This window comes from Microtus pennsylvanicus, chromosome 5 (assembly GCF_037038515.1).
Source record: "Microtus pennsylvanicus isolate mMicPen1 chromosome 5, mMicPen1.hap1, whole genome shotgun sequence".
NCBI lineage: Eukaryota > Metazoa > Chordata > Mammalia > Rodentia > Cricetidae > Microtus > Microtus pennsylvanicus.
The window spans coordinates 104,671,670-104,695,427 of record NC_134583.1 but is presented as its reverse complement, the minus strand read 5'-3'; the positions used below and the strand labels follow the sequence as shown (position 1 = coordinate 104,695,427).

Sequence of the window (23,758 nt, the reverse complement as noted above, 5' to 3'; positions counted from 1 at the left end):
CCATCTGGAATGAGGTCTGGTGCCCTCTTCTGGCCTGCAGACATACACACAGACAGAATATTGTATACATAATAAATAAATATTTAAAAAAAAGAAAGAAATAGACAAGAGACAGCAGACAGAGGGCACCCAGTAAATCCTGAGACTAGCCGGGCCTTCATTTCTCATAGCCCTTATATATCCCAGTCCAAAAAGAGAGCGGAAGGCAAAAGACTTCTTCACCAAGATACAAAGAACAAAGTAACTGCTTTCTTAATACCCAAACCATCAAGTAACCACACCTTAGGTCAAAACATCCTGTCGTACAACCTTGAAGGAACAAAAATAGGTCTGAACTCTGTGACCATTAATCAAGGTGGAACAGATCCACTTCTGTGAGCTCCCACGTAAACAACGCTTGGTTTGGTTTTTTATAACCGAGTTTCTCTGTGGAGCCTTCACTGTCCTGAAACTTGCTGTGTAGACCAGGTTGGCCTTGAACTCACAGAGACCCTCCTATGAGGGGTTAAAGACTTGCACCACCACAGCCCAGCATGAATCAATTCTATGTTCAGTTCATAGCAGTGTATTGAAGGTCAAGCCAGTGTCTGGATGCTGACTTGGGTGTTATCAGTCTCCTGGGACGGGGCACAGTGAATGCTGTTCCAAGATCCTCAGTAAACAAAGATATAGCCTTGGCAGATGGTGGGGAAGAACACCCTAGAACCTCTCTGATCAATACAATAAGTAAACAACTCCCCAGAGAGAAAGCCACCTCTTGGCAGGAAGCTGAGGCCTCAGGCTGGGTATCAGAGGAACAAGTGAAGAACGGCTGGAGAAGGAGCAGGAGTGTGGAGAGTTGGGGGTTAATGCCCACCCGTCTGGACTGGGGAATAGCTCTCCCTGGAATTTTCCCACGCCTCTTCATCAGAATGTGCCACTCCCTGGTACTGGCTTCTGTGGTTTGAGTGTTTTTGTCAACTCCGTGAATTCCTATTGCAACCCTTCACACACACACACACACACACAGAGAGAGAGAGAGAGAGAGAGAGAGAGAGAGAGAGAGAGAGAGAGAGAGAGCTCATCAGGAGATGCTGCCTTTGGATGGGTCTGGGTCATGAGGGCTCCACTCTTGCTATATGAAGGGCTTGGAGGAGGAGCCCTTTGATTCTTTTCTGTTCTTTATAAACTCACTAGATTCAGGCAGTGCAGCCGCACAAAATAGACCATGTCCCTGGCCGGTAATGTGGCTGCTATTCTTGTCCAGAACATTAGCTTCAGTGGATTCAGTGGATGGGCACACGGTTTCAGCCCGATCAGTCAGAGCTACACTATTGCAACTGAGGAAATCTCCTTTTCTAAGATGGAAGAGCCCTTGGGTCAGAAATCAGAAGGCCCGGGTTCTAGCTCCCCTTCAATAAGGGGTGCGTCACTTAAAATGTCCGGGCCTCCAATTCTGTCGGAAAATTAGCTGCAGATGTCCTTGCTCAGGTGGACGGTCCTACCTATCAAAGGTCACATCCCAGAAGACAACTGACCTTCCCTCATCCGGTAGCCATCCGCAGCCAATAGCTCCTCAGCTGGGCGTGGGGCTACACAAGGCCCTCCTCCACCCAGTCAGCCTGGTACTTCTATTGCCTACGAGATGTAGAATTTGAAATTATCAGGCGGTTGGAGCTGTTAGAACTAAGTTTTATTTCTTTTTGAAAGCAAGACTATCTTGTTCATCCGCGTTATCTTCAGAATCGCCCACTGGCACTCGGTAAAATGGTTAGTGAATAAACTCGCGGAGGTCAGTGTTGATACACTAGTGTCGCCCAAGGGACGCGTGCCATGTGTGGCACAGTGCAAGCAGGCTCTGGGTTCTGGTGAAGCGTGCGCACAGTGCTGGGCACTTCATCCTCACGGCAGACCTGCGCGCGGGAGCCCAGCCGCGGCGCTTGCAGGGCACGGCCACCAGGTGCCGCCACCGGGCCCTCGCGCAGGGGCGGAGCGGCCGCAGAACAGGAGCGGTATGTGGGCGCTCGGACGGCGCGCAGTCGCGGGCCTGCCGTCCCGGACGGCGTCCCGGGCCTCGGTCTCTGTCGGGATCCCGCGCTGGAGGGAGCCTATCGGAGCGTGCGGCCACCGAGGCCTGCAGGTCACGATCAGCTCGGCCTCCGCCTTCCGCCACTCAGTGAGTACGCGGGCCGCACTCCCTAGCGCAGGCCGTGCCCGCCCCTATGCGCAAGGCGCGCTGTGTGCGCATGCGCCTGGCCACACGCGGCGTTTGCGCGGACTTCGGTCCTCGCGTGGGAGGACGGCCATAACGATGAGTGGGTCTGTGCAGTCTTAGCACTGGTCGGTACCTTTATGAAGACTTCAGTTTCAGTCATTAGCACACGATGTACGGCGTGTGCAGTCAGGCGTGTTTATTACTGCGTGTACTCCGAAGGTAGCACGCAGAATTCATGGAAGCCTGGGCTTCCATGAATCAGTTCCCTTTTTCGTGGCGTGGGACTAGCAGGTGTGGAAGAGCTTGGAGTCCGGCTTTCTGTTGTTTGTTTGTCTCACTCTAGCACTGGCTAGACTAGAATTGGATGCGTACCCCAAGCTGGGTTCAAGCTTATGATCCTCCTCTCGAGTGCTGGGGTCACGGGTGTGCCAGCAGGACCTAGACGCTGGCTTTTGGAAAATGTCAGGACCTCGGTTCCACATTCTGAGTCCGCGGCTCTGAAGAGCCCTGTGACCTTTGGGATCTTGGCCCTCTGGGGCAGGGCTTGGCTTTGTAAAGGGTTAACACCCATTTTGCGATTTTGGCGCGAATGTTAAACTGTTTTTCGCAAAGGCTTTAGCACTTCTGATAAGTTCTCGGTTCCTTGACCATGCAAAAAACAGAATCGATTACTCCACGGCCTGAAAAGAGAACGCTCAAAGAATAGCGGTGGGGTTAAGGAGGGCTTCTCATAGAGGGACGAGATAGTTGCCAAAGGAGGGGACTGGGGAAGCATTCCAGGAAAAAGAAGAGCTGTGGAATAGGTGCCGGTTAGTACTGTAGTCTGCGGGTTCAAACCCAGCCTGGGATACATGAGATTCTGTCTTTAAAAATAAAAACAAAACAGGGCTCGTCTTGTAGGTCAGTAGTGAGGTCGTCACTTGGCGTTCGAGAGGTCCTGGCTTCATTTCTTAATACTGAAAGAAAATTTCAAAACAAGAAGTGAGACGGCATGAGAGAGACAGCTAGGATTTGAAGGGCAGGACCTGGGACACCTACACACCTACACACCTACACACCTACACACCCACACACACACACACACACACACACACACACACACCCCATCCCGCTTTCTCAAATACTGTCCCGAATGTTTTCAGCTCTGTTCTGCTTCCCAGCGAGGTCTTTCTTCCTTTGCCTGGCTCCTGGCAGCTGGGCCCCAGTTCCAAGTTGTGCACTTTGAATCTCTGCATCCTTGTGAGCCTGAGCAACTTCCTCTTTGGCATCTCAGTTTCCTCGCCTGTAAAACACGAATACAGTCTGTCTTTATCCTCAGATTCGGTCCTCACTGGCTCACTAACGTTTCCTGTCCCTAGTTGTCTGCCGTGGTGCTCTGGCAGTCATCGGGAAGGCTGCAGAGCGACAAAATGCTCCAGAGTCATGGAGGGTGTTCCCAGTGGCCCCACGAGACGTTGCCCTGCTTGCTCCCACTGTCTTGGTGTGAGCAGACGTTGTCTGTTCAGTGATGCGGTTTTTTCACTTTTATGTACTTCTTGGCGATTTTGTTGGTTGAAAGTGGTCCCCAAGCCTAGAGCCACAGTAAACACAGTGAGACTGTGACATGCTTTACAAAGAACATGTGTTAGCTCTGTTCCACTCCAGCATGAGTTGCAAGCGCTATTGCTTCAAGTTCAATATCAATAAATCAATAATATATGTTAAAGGGGCTGGAGAGATGGCTCAGTGGTTAAGAGCATTGCCTGCTCTTCCAAGGGTCCTGAGTTCAATTCCCAGCAACCACATGGTGGCTCACAACCACCTGTAATGAGGTCTGGTGCCCTCTTCTGGCCTGCAGACATACACACACACAGCATATTGTATATATAACAAATAAATAAATAAAATAAAAATAAATTAAAAAAAATAATATATGTTAAATAAAATGTCTTTAAACAGAAACACATGCCAAACAAGATTGGGCATCAACCCTTTGATGATCATGACCCTGAAACTTGCAGGCTCCCAACCCGAGTCCCTAGGAACAAGTGCAGCATTTACAGGGCTACCCCCCCTTGATGATGACGGCGTAGGGGCTGGAGAGATGGCTCAGCATTCAAGAACACTTGCTATTCTAAGAGAGGACCTGAGTTTGATTCCCAGCACCCATAGAAGGCAGCTTACAGCTTTCTATATCTCCAGTTAAAGGAGATCGGATGACCTCTTCTCCTCCAAAGTACCTGTACACATGTTGCGTACACCCATCTACTTAGGTGCACATACAAAATAAAAAATAAGTATTTTTTTAAATGGCTGCTGTCAATGAAGTCCTTCCCTCGTGGGGTTATAATGAGGACTCCATGTCCGGTCAACTAAAGACCGAGCAGTGCCGGGCAGGTAGAGAATACTGTAGGACAGGAGGTAGCTGGAGAGGTGGTTATCAATGCTGTCGTCACTACTTCGAAACATGCTGCCTCGCGCATCCTACCTCTGCTCATTTCCAACCCTGAGCCCTTGTCTTCTTTTCTGAGCTCACCACAGTCAATGCTCAAAAGAGCGGTAACTATCTCTGACCCTTTCATAGGAACCAGAGTGGCATTTTGAGGCAGTAAGTCTTAACATTAAGACTTCTTGTCTTGCCAGAATGAAGTCATGATGAGTATTTCAGGGCCCCTGTGGCCACCTCTGCCTCCCTCCATCACCTCTCCCCACCCCATCCCACCCTCACACACCTGCCACATCAGCTAAGACTACACCACTTTTCTCTGGCTCTCGACTCAATCTCATCTGGTCATAATCAACACACATGCCCCTGCCCAGTGCCCAGCAGTTAGGAACTAAGAAAAATCAACAGGTCACACCTTGCTGGTGTGATACGTCAAATGCAGCGAGTCAGCTCTTGTTTGAAACTTAAGCGGAATTCTGCCTCTTACCATTTTTTTTTTTGGTGCTTTTTTTAAAAGTCAAATTCTAGGGATCCTGGGATGCTACCCTGTCTCTGGTGAGCCACCAAATCTGAGCACTTGCAGCAGCACCGTCATGGGGGAGATGATCTGTCTGGTGCTATACAGCCATAGCCACTTGAGATGTCTCCAGCACAGCTGAGGACCAAATTCTGTTTTATCTCAATAAATTCAGAGAGCTCCATAGCCGGGCAGTGGTGGTGCACACCTTTAATCCCAGCATTTGGGAGGCAGAGACAGGTGGATCTCTGTAAATTTAAGGCCAGCCTGGTCTACAGGGTTCCAGGCCAGCCAAGGCTTCATAGAGAGCTCCCTGTGTCTCATGACTATCCTATCAGATAGCACAGGCTTAGCAGAGAGGCTGGGAAGATCCATAGGAAAACACTAGGGGTTGATGGGGGACAAATCTTAAGGACTGTCCCTGGGGTGCTATCTTGTTTTTTTTGTTTTTCGAGACAGGGTTTCTCTGTGGTTTTGGAGCCCTGGGGTGCTATCTTGTGACTACTTGTGAATCTAGAAGTGCCAGTCTGTAGATCCTGTATTGCTGGACTAGAGTAGACGGAGATGCGGTCACTAATGTTCTTAACTTTGCCTTTTAGAATTTGAACCTCCACTACCTCAATCAGATTCTGAACATCAAAAAGCAGAGTGTCCGCATGGTGCATTTGAGAAACTCGGGAACTTTGAACAATCCAAGGTAAGATGAAAACACTCTGTAGCTCAGGCGTCTCTCCCTATGTAGAAATTGTCTTCTCCCTGGAAACGGCCCTTAGTGACACCGTTCTATGGCACTGAGCATCTGCCATGTTACTTTTAGTGACTAGTGTTTCTGTGTGGGTATCCCAGACTTGCTGTTGTGCATCCCTATTGTTGAATGTTGGGTTTTTCCCCAGAGCTTTGTTATTTATATTTGTTATTTATATTTATATTTGTTATTATATTCCTAGTTGAGGAAAGCTGGCTTAGTTAGGGAAGAGACACGTGACCACGGCAACTCTTAGAAGGGAAAACGTTTCACTGGGGTGGCTCACTTACAGTTCAGCGGTTCAGTCCATTATGATCATGAAGGGGAGCATGGCAGCGTGCCGGCAGACGTGGCGCTGGACCTGAGAGTCCTACATCTTGCAGACAACAGAAAGGCAGCTCACTGTCACACTGAGGGAAGCTTGAGGAAAAGAAACCTCAAAGCCTGCTATAGGAATATTCCCTGTGTATGTCTGTCTGTATTTCTCTCTCCTTTTTCTGTCTCTCTCCCCCTTTCTCTCTGTCTATCTCTCTCTAATACACACACACACACACACACACACACACACATGCACACACTCACATTCACCCTATAATGGCAAAGGGCAAGATAACCAGAAGAATAACTCCCACTGAGAGAATAGCTTCATTGCAGCCTTTGGCCACGGTGGATATCTGCTTGGCAACCTGAGATAAGCTCTGCCTTGACTCTGATGACTCTGCTTCCAAAAGCTGTTTTAAGGGTCCAGTGACTATCTTAGGACAGACTTTTTTGTGATGGATTTTCTCTGAAACGTCTAGAAGCTCTTGACTACTTACTCTCAGCCCAGTATGCACCCCCGATGTCTTCCTACTTGGAAGCTGCCTTATTCCTTTGCATCCCTCCATGCCCAGCTCTCTGCATGAAGGGCAGGTCCCCGAGGTCATATCCAGCAGTGATGCTCATAATGCCCTGAGTTTTGTTGGTGCAGCAGAGTTGCACTCCCCCTGCCTCACCTCACACACACATCCACACCCCATTTTGGCTCACCAGAAGCCTTTGGTGTTCCAAGGCTTAGATTCCCCTTGTGACTCTTCCATCTTTAGGCAACTGTTAATCTCAGAGTCGGCCGCCTCCTTCCTTCCATCCCCTTACAAGCAGACCAGTTGTCTCCTACTATTTCCTACCTTTGCACCTCCTAAAAATGATACAGAGCCGCCATACAGAAGATCCTGCCTGGACCAGTAAGATGGTTCAGTGGCTAAATGCACTTACTGTACAAGCCTGGCAACCTGAGTTTGATCTCTGAAACACATGGGAAGGCAGAGAGAGAACTGATCCACAGTTATTCTCTACCTCCGCATGCATGCCATGCTGTCTGCATATAAAGACCCTAATGAATAATAAATAAATGTAAGTGTTTTTAAAGACCATTCCAACTGTCCTTAGAAGTCTTCATTCACCCCAACCCACCTTTCTTCTTCACTCTCTCCATTCACCCTTGAAAAGTCCGTCACAGTCTACCAGATAAACCGCTGTCTTTAGTTACAGCTCCGACCATTCTGGTCAGTCTCATAGCCTGTCCCCTGTTTTACCCTGGCAGTGGGGTAGGCTGGGTAAAGGATGGATTAGATACCATTAGCAGCCAGCAGCCTCTGTGGGTCCCTGGGAACCTTTTGGATAATGGAGCCATCTAGTGAACCATCTGATAAGCGGCACATACCCTTGCTGAGGCACAGAAGCCCCCAGAAGGAAGACTGTTACAGCAGTATCTTCTTTTGTTTTGTTGTTGGGGGCAGAACTCAGGCCCTTATACGCGGTGCATTCATATCTAGCTCTGAGCCACTTCCCAGTGTAGCAGGAGTTTATTCTCATAACTCAAATGCCATAAAAGTCATCAGAGGTGTTAGTGTTCACCAGCTTCTACAGCTGCCACCACTGTCTAATTCCAGGAAATGTTCATGATTCCAGACTGTGGCCTTCATTAGTCAGGGTCCATCCCTGCCTTCCTCGGCTCCCAGAACTTACTAATGAGCTCGTTGGACGTTCCAACTGAATAGCTATTCTTTCAGAGGACCTAGATTCAATGCCTAGCACCCACATGGCAGCTCACAACTGTCTGTAACTCTAGTTCCAAGGAATCTGACACCCTCACACAGACATACACACAGGCAAAGCACCATGCATATAAAATAAAAATAAACAAATCATTTAAAAAATAAATACATTGAATCCTCAGTTTAAAAGAAATAATAAAAATATAATCGAAAAGTAAATGAATGAGAAAAGCTAAGTGTTGTGGCTCATGACTGTAATGTCAACACTCATGAGTCTGAGGCAAGCCCAAGTGTTGCTGTGCACTTGAAGCCTATTAAGACTATGTATCGAGGGCTGGAGAGATGGCTCAGTGGTTAAGAGCACTGCCTGCTCTTCCAAAGGTCCTGAGTTCAGTTCCCAGCAACCACATGGTGGCTCACAACCATCTGTAATGAAATCTGGTGCCCTCTTCTGGCCTGCAGGCAGACACAATACTGTATACATAATAAATAAATCTTTAAAAAAAAAAAGACTATGTATCTAGACCATCTCAAGACAAAAATAAAAGTTGATACATGATCTTGGTACTAACCAGAAAAGAGGCTCAGAGTATCAGAGTGGCTGGCCCAGCAGGGCTGTCATGAATCCTGGTGGTTTTTGTCTCACCTGTACTCCGTGTTGTTAGCTGCTTACTTCTGCTGGAAGGCTTTATTTTTTTGTATGTATGTATTTATTGTGATTGTGCAGTTGCTGACAACGCTCTGGTGGGTTTCTTTCCTCCTGCAGCTCTCTAGACGAGACAGCTTATGAAAGACTTGCGGAGGAGACGCTGGACGCCCTGGCAGAGTTCTTTGAAGACCTTGCAGACAAGCCCTATACCCTGGAGGACTATGACGTCTCTTTTGGGGTACCTTTGGCTTTCTTTAGTTTTCGTTTCCTCCTTAAAAACTATAACTTAGTGCTTAATCCTAGTACTCAGGAGGCAGAGGCAAGCAGATCGATCTCTGAGTTCCAGGCCAGCCTGGTCTGCAGAGCAAGTTCCAGGACAACCAAGGCTACATTTCTTAAAACAAATAAACAACAACAACAAAAAATCCTGTAACTTAGGCTGGAGATGTAGTTCAGTTGGTAGAATGCTTGCCTAGCATACACAAAGCCTTGGCTTCGGCCCCTAGCACTGCATACAACTGAGCATAGTGGCACAGCCCTATAATCCTAGCACTCTGGAGGTGGAGGCTGGAGGATTACAAATTCAAGGTCATCTTCAGTAATTTAGAGAAGTTGAAGGGAGCCCAGGCTACACGTGAACTTGTCTCAAAAAGAAAAGAAAAAGAAAAACTAAACAAACAACAAAAAAAGAAACTAAAACAAGAGCATGCCCCCCAGGCAGGCAAGGTGGCACACAGGTATAACTCTACATTCTAGAGTAGATGCAGGAGGATCACTGAATGTTCAGGGCTAGCCTGGTCTGCACAGTGAGGTCCAGACCACTCAGGACTACATAGTGATACTCAGTCTCAAAAAAACAAGGATACTAGTGAAGGGCTCAGTGGGTAATACTGCTGCCCCCCCCAACCTGATAACCTCAGTTGAAGTCTTAGAACCCAAATACGGTGGAAGAAACTAATCCACACCTTGGCATGCAAGTGGACACACACTCCTCATACACACACATTCAGAATAACAAGTAAATTTAAAAAATAATAATACGGAGTTTATAAAATAGCCTCCAATGGGCATAACCATCTAGTAACATAGATTGTGGTTGGGGCTTAAAAACTAGGATTCATGTGACTTTGGACAAGTCACTCTACCTCCCTGAACCTCTTGCATTTAAATACAGATTCCTGGGCTGGAGGTTAAGAGCACTGGATGTGCTGGCTGGTGGTGGCACATACCTTTAATCCCAGCACTCAAGAGGCAAAGGCAGCCTGCCTGCTCTACAGAGCGAGTTCCAGGACAGACTCCAAAGCTACAGAGAAGCCCTGTCTTGAGAAAGCAAAAAAAAAAGAGCACTGGCTGGTTTTCCAGAGGTCCTAAGTTCAATTCTCAGCACCCAATCACTGGCTCACAACCATCTATAATGAGATCTGGTGCCCTCTTCTAGAATGCAAGCATACATGTAGGCAGAACACTGTACGTACATAATAAACAGATCTTAAAGAATTATTTAAAGTTTTTTTTTTTTTTTGGTTTTTTGAGACAGGGCTTCCCAGTAGCTTTGGAGCCAGTCCTGGGGAGCTAGCCTTGAACTCATAGAGATCCACCTGCTTCTGCCTCCCAAGTGCTAGGATTAAAAGTGTGCACCACCACTGCCATGCCCAAGAATTATTACTCTAAAAAAAAAAAACAGATTACCAGGGCTGGGGTGGGTATCTTGTGGTGAGCAGTTAGGGAAAGAGCTCTTTACCCACCCTGGGTGAAGCTCTGGCTTCAGTCACTAGTATTGAAGAATAAAAAGCAGAGGACCAGGTTCCAACCTTGGACAGTTGTCCTGGTAGTCCAGACTCCTCCATACGTGGCCCGAGCAGGCTTCACTCTACCATAAGAAGCAGCCCATGTTTGAGACAGGGTCTGTCTGTGTAGCCTTGGCTGTCCCAGAACTCGCTGTGTAGACCAAGCTGGCCTTGAGGATCCCCGGGACTAAACATGCACCACCAGACCCTGGCTCACCTGGAATTCTGATGTAGCCCTGAGTTCAAAATCTAGAAATTTTGATTTAATTAGTGCGTTGTGTGCTCTAGGTAAGGAACTGAATTTGCAGATCGTCCCCATGATAGGCTGAGAACTTTGAATTACATGAGCATTTACCCAGCCACTGGGCGCTAGGGAAGTTTACATGCTGGCCACCAGGTGGCAGACTAAGTAAGGGTCTGCTTGGGCCTTTTACCATGAGAGAAAAATGTTCCCTACTCCTTTTCTTGCCCATTCCCCCCCTCCTCCACCACCATCTCAATACAGACGGAGGTTAATCCTCTTGACAGCAATTAATTAATATCAGGAAATGTCATGAGTGTGCATTTTGGAGTAAATTTTAGGATTACGTAGGGCAGATGGTTGTCAAAATGATAAGGGGGAAATGGTAAAAAATAAAATAAAAAACTTTCAAATTTATTATTTTATTTAACTAGAAGTCACATGCATGTGAAGGTCCCTGGCTCAACATGACATCTCCCGTGTGCCTGTTTCCACAGATGACCAGGTGACAACAGTCTTTGTTCCTGCAGGGGCAGCGCTAATCTTCACAGGCACAGATCAGTAATCCTAGCCAGCTGGGTCTGGTTCTGCTCTGGTTGGTTGGTTGGTGTGAGGCTCTCCTCCGATTGGTCCCTGTGCAGTAGCCATGGCTGGGTATTTTGTTTAGCTCCTTTGTGGTTTGGTCTGGATGCCCCACAGAGACTTGGGTTGAAGGCCAGGCTCCCAGCTGGTGGTGTCACTGAGGTGATCGGAGCTGAGGCCCAACCTAAGTGAAGAATTGTTTTGCTGATGGATTTGTGATCAGAGGACTGTTGTGGGTGGGAACAGTGGAGAGTTTGGGAGGGGTGGAGACTGGGAAGAAGGAAGAAGGGGGTCTCTGGAGTCACGTCTTCAAAGACATCCCTTCTCCCTGGCCTCTCTCCTCTCCAATTTGCTTCCTGGCTGCCTTGAGGAGCAGGTCCCCCACCACACCCTTCTGCCGCGTGGTGCTGTGCCGTGCCACAGGCCAGAAACACCGCAGCAGCCACCCGTACACTGTAAGCCAGGGTAAAGCTTCCCTTGAGGTTTTATTTGTCACAGCTGGGAAAGTGTGAGTAAGACAGTCCCCTCCCTGCCCATAAATGTGCACACGCTGGCTAACGGACCACAGTAGGGAGCTGAAAACTTGGAGACAGTTCTAAATGTCTTAAGACCCCTGGTCAGCCAGCACAGCCGCTGACGCATTCCTTCCTGCCACTGTCCTCTGGAATAGCTGGAGGCCCTGGGAAAAGGAGGCTGAAAGAAGGAACCTGAGCTTTGTGATCTCTGCCTTGGGAACACTTCGCTTTGGCAGACAGTACCACAGGGTCCCTTTGGTCACTGTTTCCCCACTGGTCCATTCACCCGAAAATGTAATGGATACTTCTACATCCATCCTGAGTTTGGGCAGAAGCATGTAGGTGCCATCTGAGTCGCTTCTTCCTAGGGACTCAAGATAGTAGACGTGGGGTCGAGGGGACAACAGTCTCCTTCGCCCGCAAGTCGTGCCGAAGTAGTTAAAGCAGAAGAGGTTACAGAAACTCTGCCAAGTGGAAAGCCCCAGATAACCTTCCCAGAGGCACCTGCACAGGTCCTGGAGCAAGAGGGGCCCACAGGAAGATTCCAGAAGACAGCTAGAGCACTGTGGAGCTGGGTCTCCTGTGGCCGGGTTTCCCTTGGTTGTTTGGGGAACGCACATCTGTTTAGTTCATGTGCACTCTGGGATCCCTCCAAAGATTGGGGAGTAAACTGAAGATGATGTGGTTGAGTGGGCTGTCCCTGGTATGGTCACTCACTGTAGTAGTGACCAGGTGCAGGTGTGAAGTCCTTGAGCAGAGTCCTTGAGGAGGTAACCAGATGCTGAGTACCAGGCCGGAATGATGCGACTTCTGCAGGGCCCTGACTAACGAGGAAGGACAGTGGACTCGGAAGTCCATCTGGAGAGTCAGGCAGCCCTTGGCATTTCTACTAGGCCACCAAACCTCAGCGTGAGGGTGGAACACACAGGGGGCATTTATCGACCACGGATAGGTGAGTCAGAGGTGTGTGGTTTTACTGAGTCTGTTAGCCCCTAGGGGGAGGCATGAAACTGTAATCTTAGATGAAGAGCCAGGAGCTGAGGGGTGGCTGGGATGGGGGAATTAGCATCCAGTGTACACAGTGTTTGGAGGAAATTAACACTGAATGTGTGTACCGTGTTTCAGTTTTGCCAGGTGCAGAGATTTCTGAATGGCCCTAGAGCAACAGTGTGAATATACTCAATACTGCTGTACTGTGTGAATTGGTTACAGGCAAGCGTAATGTTGTTTTTGCCAAAGATAAAAGAGAATGTATATAAACTCTCAGCTAAGGATGAAGATTCAGGAGGGTGAGGGGTTGCCTACTCCAGGAGAACGGTATTTTTGAGCACAAGCAGCTCTGCACTTGAGATCAACTCCACTGGTTGCTGATATTTTGTTGTGGTCTTGTGGCTCTGAACCTCTTTTTTTTATTATTATTATTAAAGGTTTCTGTCTCTTCCCCGCCACCACCTCCCATATCCCTCCCCCTCCCCCAATCAACTCCCCCTCTCTCATCAGCCCAAAGAGCAGACCAGGTTCCCTGCCCTGTGGGGAGTCCAAGGACCTCCCACCTCCTTCCAGGTCTAATAAGGTGAACATCTAGACAGCCTAGGCTCCCACAAAGCCAGTATGTGCAGTAGGATCAAAACCCAGTGCCATTGTTCTTGACTTCTCAGCAGTCCTCATTGTCCGCTATGTTCAGTGAGTCCGGTTTTATCCCATGCTTTTTCAGACCCAGTCTAGCTGGCCTTGGTGAGTTCCCGAAAGAACATCCCCATTGTCTCAGTGTGTGGGTGCACCCCTCATGGCCCTGAGTTCCTTGCTCGTGCTCTCTCTCCTGTTCCTGATTTGGACCTTCTGGTTGTAGTCCGATGCTCCAATGTGGGACTCTGTCTCTGTCTCCTTTCATCGCCTGATGAAGGTTAATATCCAGGAGGATGTCTATATGTTTTTCTTTGGGTTCACCTTATTTAGCTTCTCTAGGATCACTAATTATAGGCTCAATGTCCTTTATTTATGGCTAGAAACCAAATATGAGTGAGTACATCCCATGTTCCTCTTTTTGGGTCTGGCTTACCTCACTCAGGATAGTGTTTTCTATTTCTGTCCATTTGCATGCAAACTTCAAGAAGTCATTGTTTTTTACTGCTGAGTAGTACTCTAATATGTATATATTCCATACTTTCTTCATCCATTCTTTTGTTGAAGGGCATCTAGGTTGTTTCCAGGTTCTGGCTATTACAAACAATGCTGCTATGAACATAGTTGAGCATATACTTTTGTTGTATGATAGGGCATCTCTTGGGTATATTCCCAAGAGTGGTATTGCTGGGTCCAGGGGTAGGTTGATCTCGAATTTCCTAAGAAACCGCCACACTGCTTTCCAGAGTGGTTGCACAAGTTTGCATTCCCACCAGCAATGGATGAGTGTACCCCTTTCTCCACAACCTCTCCAGCAAAGGCTATCATTGGTGGTTTTTATTTTAGCCATTCTGACCTGAACCTCTTTTGTAAAACTGACAAAGTGATGCCTTCCTCCACAGCTATGGTCTAGTTGAAAACAGTTCCCACAAGTGTTCAGACACAGATCCTGGCCTACACCAGGATCCAAGTATAGAGGAACCAGTGTGTCTACTGAGGGCCTTGCTGTGTTTATTATACCTGCATCCCCTACTTCTCTGTCGGGAACTTTTGTGTGTTTGGTCTGGGGATTGGTTTGGTATAACTTGTTTGTTTGTTGATTGGTTGGGTTTTGGTTTTTTAAGACAGAACTTTTCTGTGTAACAGTACTGGCTGTCTTGGAACTCGCTTTGTAGACCAGGCTGGCCTCAAACTCACAGAGATTTGCCAGGCGGTGGTGGTACACGCCTTTAATCCCAGCACTCGGGAGGCAGAGGCAGGCGGATCTCTGTGAGTTCGAGACCAGCCTGGTCTACAAGAGCTAGTTCCAGGACAGGCTCCAAAACCACAGAGAAACCCTGTCTCGGGGGAAAAAAAAAAAAAAAACCTCACAGAGATTTGCCTGTCCCTGCCTCCCAAGTGCTAGATTAAAGGTGTGTGTTACCACCACTCTGTGGTTTTTTTTGTTTTTGTTTTTAGGTAGGTTTCACGTTGCCCAGGCTGACTTCAAACTGGAGTGTAGCCAAGGATGACCTTGAATTTCTGATCTTTAATCTTCTGAGACTTGAGATTACAAAGCCTGAAGCACCTTGGGATGGGGCCCAGAGCCTTGTATATCATAGCCAAGCACTCTCCCAACTGAGCCACAGATTTGGTCCTTATTTTTTGTTTGTTTGTTATTTTGTTTGTTTGGGTTGTTTTGGTTTGGTTTGGCTTGGTTTTTAGTTTTTTGAGATGGGGTTTCTCAGTAGCTTTGGGGCCTGTCCTGGAATTTGCTTTATAGATTAGACTGGCCTCGAACTCACAGAGTTTCTGAGTGCTGGGATTAAAGGCATGTGCCACCATTGCCCAGCTTTGTTACTTTGTTTTAATCAGGGGAAAAACACATGTTATTTTATGGGTCTGAGAGCTGTGGTGGGATCTGATGCTTTCTTCTGGTATAAAATTATACATGCAGATAGAGCACTCATAAGTAAATCTTTAAAGAAAAAAAGACACATGTTATTCTAGGAGAGAGAGAAGCTGGGCATAGTGGCACATGCCTATCATCCTGGCACTTGGGAGACTGAGGCCCGGGTATTACAAGTTTGTTGCTTGCCTGGGCTGCCTAGTGAAACCCTATCTCAGAGAGAGAGAGAGACAGAGAGAGACAGAGAGACAGAGAGAGACAGAGACAGAGAGACAGAGACAGAGACAGAGAGAGATCACTAGCATGCCCCTCCCATACCTATTGGTTACATTATTATGGAGCCAGCCTCTAGCATTTATTTAAATGACTGCCTGTGTTTGTAAGGGTGTGCTGTGAGAACCATGTCAAGACTCCTGATTGGATGAGCACTGGGCAAAGTAGGGAGCAAGCGCTGGTTGGTGCAGTAGGCTCCCACCTGCTTACCAGCCCCAAGCAGCATAGGGAACTTTGAGAGTACTTAGTGCTCGGCCATTGTTTCTGTTCTAAAGAGACTAAGGCCTGGAGAGTCGAGAGCTCCTTTGTTGGGTGTTTTCAAATTTAAATGTTCATCTCTTGAACAAAATGGACTGGCCAGTCTTTTGAGGATGCAAGGCTTTTCAGGGGGAAATGAAGTCTGGTGGATTCTCTGAACATTTGCTGGATGCCTGGGAAGATGTCTGAATAACACAAATAAGCTAGGGCTGTCCCCGCCTGCTCTTCTAAGACAAATGAGGCAGAGTATTGATTACTTTCTTCTCTTGCCTTTTTCTCTTTTGCATTTTATTGTGCAGCCTGCTAGCCTCACACTCACAAGCCCCCCCCCCCCAGCCTCCCAAGCACTGATGTTAGCGATTGTTGCCACCACCCCCGCTTTCCTTCTGTGTTTTCCTAATGGACTTGTCAGGTATGATGCCTGGGCAGACACCATTAGAGTTTAGTCTGCATTTGCATGTGTTCTGATTGGCGGTGGAGGGCAGAAAGCTAGCGGTCCGGTTTACCATTGCTGAGTTCTCAGGCAAGTCTTAACCTTTCTTTCCTTGCCGACCACACAGGCAGAGAGAAAGCAGTGTGAGCTTCAAGTGTTATGCCTAACCCACTGTGGTGGCCTCAGAGGCGGCTCAGTGGCTAAGAGCTTGCTACTCTCTCATGAGAACCAGGGTTTGTAACCCAGCACCCACAGCACATCAGGTGGCTCACGGGTACCTTTAACTCCAGCTGCTGGGGGTCCTGTGTGCCTTTGGCCTCCGAGGGCAACAACTTATGTCTATAAGTAAAAGTAAAACAATCCACTCTGATCCTGATGATAATGTCTTTACCACACACATTCCTAATTGTGAGCCCTAATTTTTGTTTGGTTTTGGTGCCAAGAATTGAACAGGGGGGGCTTCCCAGCTCCTGAACACATTGCCAGAGCATGGCATCCCCAGATCCCTTGTTTGTTATGGTGTGTGTTACATCCTTGGATACATGAAAGGCATTGAGATATGAAAAACATTTTTATATATTTGTTCTTGTGCTAACTAACCTCGTTTATTTTCTTCACACTTTCTTCCCCCTGACACCCTAGGGCGGCGTGCTAACCATTAAACTGGGCGGGGATCTAGGGACCTACGTGATCAACAAGCAGACTCCAAACAAGCAAATCTGGTTATCTTCTCCCTCCAGGTATGTTGGGAAATCAACGTCTGTTAGGGGTGGGCTCTTTGGAAATATGCATTGGGGACCACTTGAAAGGCTGTCTGTCCATCACTGGCTTTGCCCTGAATTTATAACTGTCTGCCCCAGTAGGAAGGCTCCCTTCCAGTTGAACGTTTCTCCCCATTGATAACTTGGTTGCTGTCCTCAGGCATTAGGATGGTGACAAGACCTGAAACGGAACTATTCGGAACTTCGCCCAGACGGTTTTTCTCTGTTATGTCATTGCCCAGAAAAGAAACACCACTTGACTTGCCTTTGAAAGAGATACTTTTGCCAGTTATAGTGTTATACATCTGTAATACAGCACTCAGGAAGTAGAGGCAGTAGCTCAAAGTGCCTAGCCCAGTCTAAGGCTAGACTGGGCTATCATGTAAGACCCTGTCACAAAAGCAAATAAGCCAACCTGGTCTATATAGTGAGTTCCAGGACAGCCAGGGCTATCCATAATCTACTTTTGTTACATATGGCGGCACTTTTTTTTTTAATAAAAAAAGTTAATTAAAAAGCTACTTTGAAGGCTGGGGTGTATATCTCAGTAATAAGAATGCTTGTCTGGCGATCTATAAGCCCTGGATTCCATTCCCAAAACGGAAGGGAAAGAGGGAAAAAGAGAGGGAGGAACTTTCTATGTTGTAGCATCTGAAAAACGTGTACTTTGTCCTCAAAGTTAGTTAAACTTTAACTCCCAGCCAGTTTTGAAGGTCTCAGTAATTCTGTTGTCAGAGTTAGATCCAGACTTTGTGGCAGTGGGGACAGTGACTTTCTAGCTGCAGCTCCAGGGCCCCCATCTTCCTGCCTGCCCCATGGATGTGCCTACAGTTGAAGGAACAGTGCGGTGTACTACAGGCAGCCCAGGTCTCAGAACCGAGAGCTTACTAGTGAGCATACAGCTGCCTGCTGCAGTGTTCTGAAAAGGGCTGAGAGATGCTTGCTCGGAGATGGTTCTGCAGAGATGCTCTCACAGAGATGCTCGTGCACAGATGCTCACACAGAGATGTTCTCACACAGATGCTCTCACAGAGATGCTCGCGCAGAGATGCTCGCGCACAGATGCTCACACAGAGATGCTCTCACAGAGATGCTCTTGCACAGATGCTCTCACAGAGATGCTCTCACACAGATGCTCTCGCAGAGATGCTCGCGCACAGATGCTCACGCACAGATGCTCGTGCACAGATGCTCACACAGATGCTCACACAGAGATGTTCTCACAGAGATGCTCTTGCACAGATGCTCTCACACAGATGCTCTCACACAGATGCTCTCACAGAGATGCTCGCGCGGAGATGCTCACGCACAGATGCTCGCCCAGAGCCTTCATACTAACCTTGCTGAAACTCAGCAGCACTACTAAAGAAGACATTTTGAAGGCAAAGTGGGAAAGCTCAGCTAGAACCAGTGTGGAATTCTTTGAAAGCCTAATGGTATTGGCAGTTTAAAAAACTGAAAATGTGCCAGGGTATGGCTCAGGGTAGGCAAAGAACTGGCCTAGCATATGAGAGAAGGCTCTAGGTTGGATTCCCAGCACCACAGTAAACACACGAGCAAGCAAAAATCATATCGAGGAGGCTGGAGAGGTGGCTCAGTGATTGCAAGCACTTGCTACTTAAGCACAAGCACTAGAGTTCAAATCCCTGCACCTGTGTCAGGCAGCTCACATACACCATGGGGAAATTAGTCACTTACAGAGACTCCAAGTAAACACTTTTTTAAACCTGCCCTTTATATGAGGGACATGGAGGGGAAATCTCCTAAGTGGTTCTTCCTCACGGTGCTGTGTTGCTTTCAAGGGGGATGGAGAAGGGTGGGGGTATTTTTATTTATGTGTTGGTGGGGGTAGGTGTGGGTGAGTGCCCATGCCCACAGCCAGAAGAGGGAGTCAGGTTCCCCGGAACTGAAGTCGCAAGCAGCCCAGTGTGGTACAAGAAGTCAAACCAGTCCCCTGGAAGAGCAGCTTGTTCTGAACCACTGAGCCAGCTCTCCAGCCTCCTCCCTCAGAAGTAATTTCATATTAACCAGAATATCTTTCACTGGGCCATGGTTAGAATTTCTTACCTCAGCAGGAAACTGCTGAGGTCCTGTGGAGAGAGTGGTGTTTTCTCGCCACCTTGCCGTAGGATCATAGGCTAGGGTAGAAGAATCCTGTGGGAACACCAGGACCAAAGGAACATGAAAAATCATCGTTGTTATTCAACTATAGAAACACCTAATGACAATCATCTTACAATATTGCTTTCCTCTGGTTTTGTTTCTTGTGTTTTTGTTTTTGTTTGTCTTGGGGAAGGAGGGGAAGACAGGGATTCTCTGTGTAACCCTGGCTATTTTAGAACTTGCTCTGTAGACCAGGCTGTGCTCAAACTCACAGAGATTCGCCTTCCTCTGCTCCCGAGTGCTGGATTAAAGGTTGCACCACCAGTACCCGGCTGCTGATTCTGTTTTGCTTTAATGTGGCCCAGGTAGTTTGTGTTCAGAAGTTTCTGTTCTTTAAGCAGAAGCTCTGCCCATTTATTTGCCCTTTATTCTATACTGTCAACGCATGTTTAAATTCCAACATTTCCTTGCCAATATTAAAAGGCTCCATACATTTATACCTACATAAGATACTTCACATCTTTCCCTCCACCCCAGGAGGCTGCCTTCCCACCTCAGTCTTCTCCTGGTTTTCGTAGTGCTGGGGGTCTAACAGTGAATTGCACATTCTGGGACAGGACAAGCCCTCTACCACTGAGCTAGATCCCCACTCTTCTAGCCTGTCTTTGAAAGTTCTCTCTTGAGTGTTCTAGGTAGACTTTGGGGTCCCAGATCGTGAACTCTCAGGGTTCTCTGTTGCCTTCATTAGGGCGTCCCCATACACCATCATGGTCTGTTGCTCTCTCTGCTCTGTTCTCCAGGCCATGAGGAGGTAGAATTTGAGACATGGGTCATGTCAGCCGGGAGTAACAAATCATGGTGAGGGGGAAACAGCTACAGCTTTGTCCACAATACTGTGTGGTAACCAGATTCATGTTGCTACAGCTAAGTAACTGAGCTGGTTACTTATAAAAGGGGAAAGGATTATTTGTCTCATGGTTTTGGAAGCTCAAAGTCCAAGATCGAAGGAATGTGAAGGACATCAGTTTGGCTTTTTATACAATGGCATACCGTGGTAGGAGTATGCATAGGAGCAATGTCCTACCTCATGATGGGAAACCCAGAAAGATTAGACAGGGTCCCACATTCCCTTATGGACACATCCCCAGTGATCTAAATCACTCCTCTTAAAGCTGACAGTATTAGGATGTCACATAAAACCATGTTCCAAATTCTTCTTCTTTATGGCCTGGAGAATAGAGTAGACACAGCAACAGATCATGGTGGTATATGGGGAGGCACTGATGAAGCTCTTGATTTTACAGATTTGATTTTTCATTAGGAAAAGTGTGTTTAGCTAGAAATTATGGAACATGCCAGGAATCCCAGCACTTGAGAGATATAGGCAAGTTCAGGGTTATCCTTGGCTACATGAGATGTTCAAGAGGCTACATGATATATGAGACCCCATGGAAGGAAGGAAGTTTGGTTTGTTTGGTTTTTGAGGCAGGGTCTTACTTTGTATCCCTGACTGGCCTGGAACTCACTCTGTAAACCATTCCAGCCTCTGTCTACCAACTTCTGGGATTAAAGGCCTGCACCACCATGCCCAGCGAAGTTTTTAATAATAGCACAAGTATAGCCAAGGCTAGGAGAGGCAAGGGTAACTAGTTAGTAGGTATTTGGACTTCTTTCAGGGTAATAGGGGTGTCTTGGACCTAGACAGAGTTAGTAGTGACACAGTAGTGTAGGTTGGGATCAAATCATGAGTGGCACAAAATGACCCTCATATTCCAAACATTGCTGTAAGATAACAGGTGTCCTGAGGGGTAGGAAGTGAGCTGCAGGAGACTCACAGGGGCCAGGCTCTGCAGTGTTCCCAGAGGGCAGATTGCACAGTTGCCCTTAGGAAGGTGCTAACAGAGGAAATCAGAAGTTCACCTCGCTGCATGCCCCTGTAAAGCTGCGGTCGGTCAGTCTCTGCATGGCAGGCAGCTCTGTGGATCCTGTTAGCTCTCCATTGAAAAGATGGGCATTTGTTTTGGTTTGCACCATCTTTGGGCCTATAGTGAAACAGAACAGGGCATGGGATGTATGGTGGAAGGAAGCTGCTCCCCTGGCAACTGGAAACAGGGAAATGGAACAGGATCCCAATCAAACTGCCAGTGACCTAACAAACCACCACTAGTCCCTACCTTATGAAGGTCCCACCACCTCCAATAGAGTCATGGACTGGCCACTAAGCTTTTAATCACGGGCCCCAGTGGGACCTTTAAGATCCAGTCCAGCCAGATGTTGTAGTCGGACTTTCTTTGTACCGCCAGCTCCCAAATAATGACACAGACTTCTTAGTAAGTACGAAAGCTTGGCCTTAGCTTAGGATTGTCCCCAGCTAGCTCTTATAACTTACATTATTAACCCATTTGTATTAATCTACATTCTGCCACATGGCTCATTACCTCTCCTCCATACTGTACTCTGACTTACTCTGCATCTTGTTGGCAAATCCCACTTCTCTTCCCAGAGTTCCTAGCTCTACCAGGAAGTCCCACCTATCCTCTCCTGCCTAGCTATTGGCCATTCAGCTCTTCATTAAATCAATCAGAATGTACCTTTCACACAGTATGATCAAATATCCCGCAAGAAAATGTGGTTGCCTTAATCCTAATACTTAGGAGTCTGAGTCAGGAGAGTTGCTACAAGTTAAAGGCCAGCTTTGGCTCTATAAGTAAGGTCCAGGCCACCTATATCCAGATCCAAGATATAGAATAAGACTCTATGTTCAGCCGGGCGGTAATGGCACATGCCTTTAATCCCAGCACTTGGGAGGCAGAGGCAGGCAGATCTCTACGAGTTCAAGGTGAGCCTGATCTATAAGAGATAGTTCTAGGACAGGCTCTAAAACTACAGAGAAACCCTGACTCAGAAAAAAAAACAAAAAACTTTATGTTCAGAGAGAGATAAGCTGAGTGGTGGTTGTGTGTACCTTTGGTCCCAGCGCTCAGGATGTAGCCCAGACACCATGGCTCTCCTAAAGAAGGTCTGCACGGACTTAACACGCATTTGTTTTGTTTTGCAGTGGCCCTAAGCGCTATGACTGGACTGGGAAGAACTGGGTGTACTCCCATGACGGCATGTCCCTGCATGAGCTGCTGGCCAGAGAGCTGACTGAAGCCTTAAATACCAAACTGGACTTGTCTTCCTTGGCCTATTCTGGAAAAGGCACTTGATTCAAAGACATTAAAGCTATCAGGCCAAGACCCCCGCTTTCTTCTGTAGTTGGGTGTCTGGTTTCCCATGCCTGCTTCTGAGAACAGTCACACTGTGTATGACAGCTCTGTGAAAAAAGTGTGTTACCTCCCAGCCTGTCCCCGGATCTGTCTCTTCATTTCTACCGAGGTTTGTTAGAACTGTCTTGTTTCTCCCCGTGCGACCCCGATTTCTTAGAATGTCTTACATCATGTGTGCCTGACAACAATCTCGGGAAAAGGAAAAGGGCTCTAAGGGAGGAACAAATCTTCCCACTCTTCATTCTTTGAAGAATTTATTATAAAAGCTTCATGAAGAGCCAAAGTGACCTGCCATTGTGCCTGAATTGACACGGTAAGAGTAGCTTCTGAATGTTACTCCAGGTGTGAAAACATCGGAGCCTAGCTAAGTGTCAAAAGGAACTATCTTAAAACACCTGTGTTTGCTTTGTGAACTGTACTGTGTACCCTGGACCTGGCTTTGTGGCCTGTACTGGGCACCCAGGACCTGGGTGCTGTTGTCTCTGTGCTTTCATAGGCAGGTATCTTTACACAGACAGCATCTGCAACATGGACCTGAGATGTCTTTTTAAAAATTGAAAACTGGGCTGAAGTGATCTTAGTCCACAAAGCATTTACCACACAAACATGAAGGCTGAGGTTTGATCCTGGGAATCCACATTGAGAAACCAGGCATGGTGGTGGAGTTTGTAATCCCAGCACTGGGGAAGTGGAGCTGAAAGGGCCCCTGGGACTTGCTGACCAGCCCGCTTAGCCCCATCAGTGAATCCGGGGTCTCTGAGAGGGGCACTGTTCCAAAACAAAGTACATGGCTTCAGTTGACCTCCGTCCTCCACATGTGTGCATGTGTGCCAACACAGACATGTGCATACACGCAAATTCATACATACTTAATAAGTGCATAGATTACTGCAGGCAAGGAGGAAAAACCTACCATAACACAAAGGATTAAATTGTCATGGAGCTGAGGGTGCAGCCACAAGATGCACCTGGCCCTCCGCTTCTCATCTATTCAATGATTCCCAGCATTCAGTGGAGGGGACCCAAGGCAGGCCACCAGGCTCTTTTTTGGTCCCACTAGGTTAGTGGGAGGGATAGGCAGTGAACAGGGTTTTTTGTTGTTGTTTTTGGTTTTTCTTAGGCCCGCAGAAACAGTATTGTTTTTGCTTTTGCTATGTTGGATTTCAGATAAATTCATATCAAACTAGCAGCTGCCCCTTGTTCTCTGTGTGCCGAGTCCAGGGCACCATTGCACCGTTTCAAGTTTTACAGGCTGCCCTTTGTACAAGAAGCAACGCTCCAGACCATCCATACTTAGCAACGCCGATGTCTTCCGGCTGAAGGAAGTTAGGGGCTGGGATTCTAGCCCAGTGGAGAAGGCTTACCTAGCGTATGGAAGGCCCTAAGTTCCATCCCCACGCTACAAAGGCCTGGGAGATTTGTTAGTGGCAAGTCTATGCCAATGTGCGGCAAAGGCTCT

General features: G+C 47.5%; 1 protein-coding gene across 1 annotated transcript; it reads left to right on the top strand.

The window, feature by feature from the left end:
* The first annotated feature begins 1,949 nt into the window (after nt 1–1,949).
* On the top strand, nt 1,950–22,372 carry Fxn (frataxin). The gene is made up of 5 exons (XM_075973740.1): nt 1,950–2,155; nt 5,736–5,833; nt 8,684–8,804; nt 16,809–16,906; nt 22,089–22,372. Exons 1-5 carry the CDS (start codon nt 1,994–1,996, stop codon nt 22,237–22,239), a joined length of 630 nt encoding a protein of 209 aa, XP_075829855.1. The 5' UTR covers nt 1,950–1,993; the 3' UTR covers nt 22,240–22,372.
* The last annotated feature ends 1,386 nt before the right edge of the window (nt 22,373–23,758 follow it).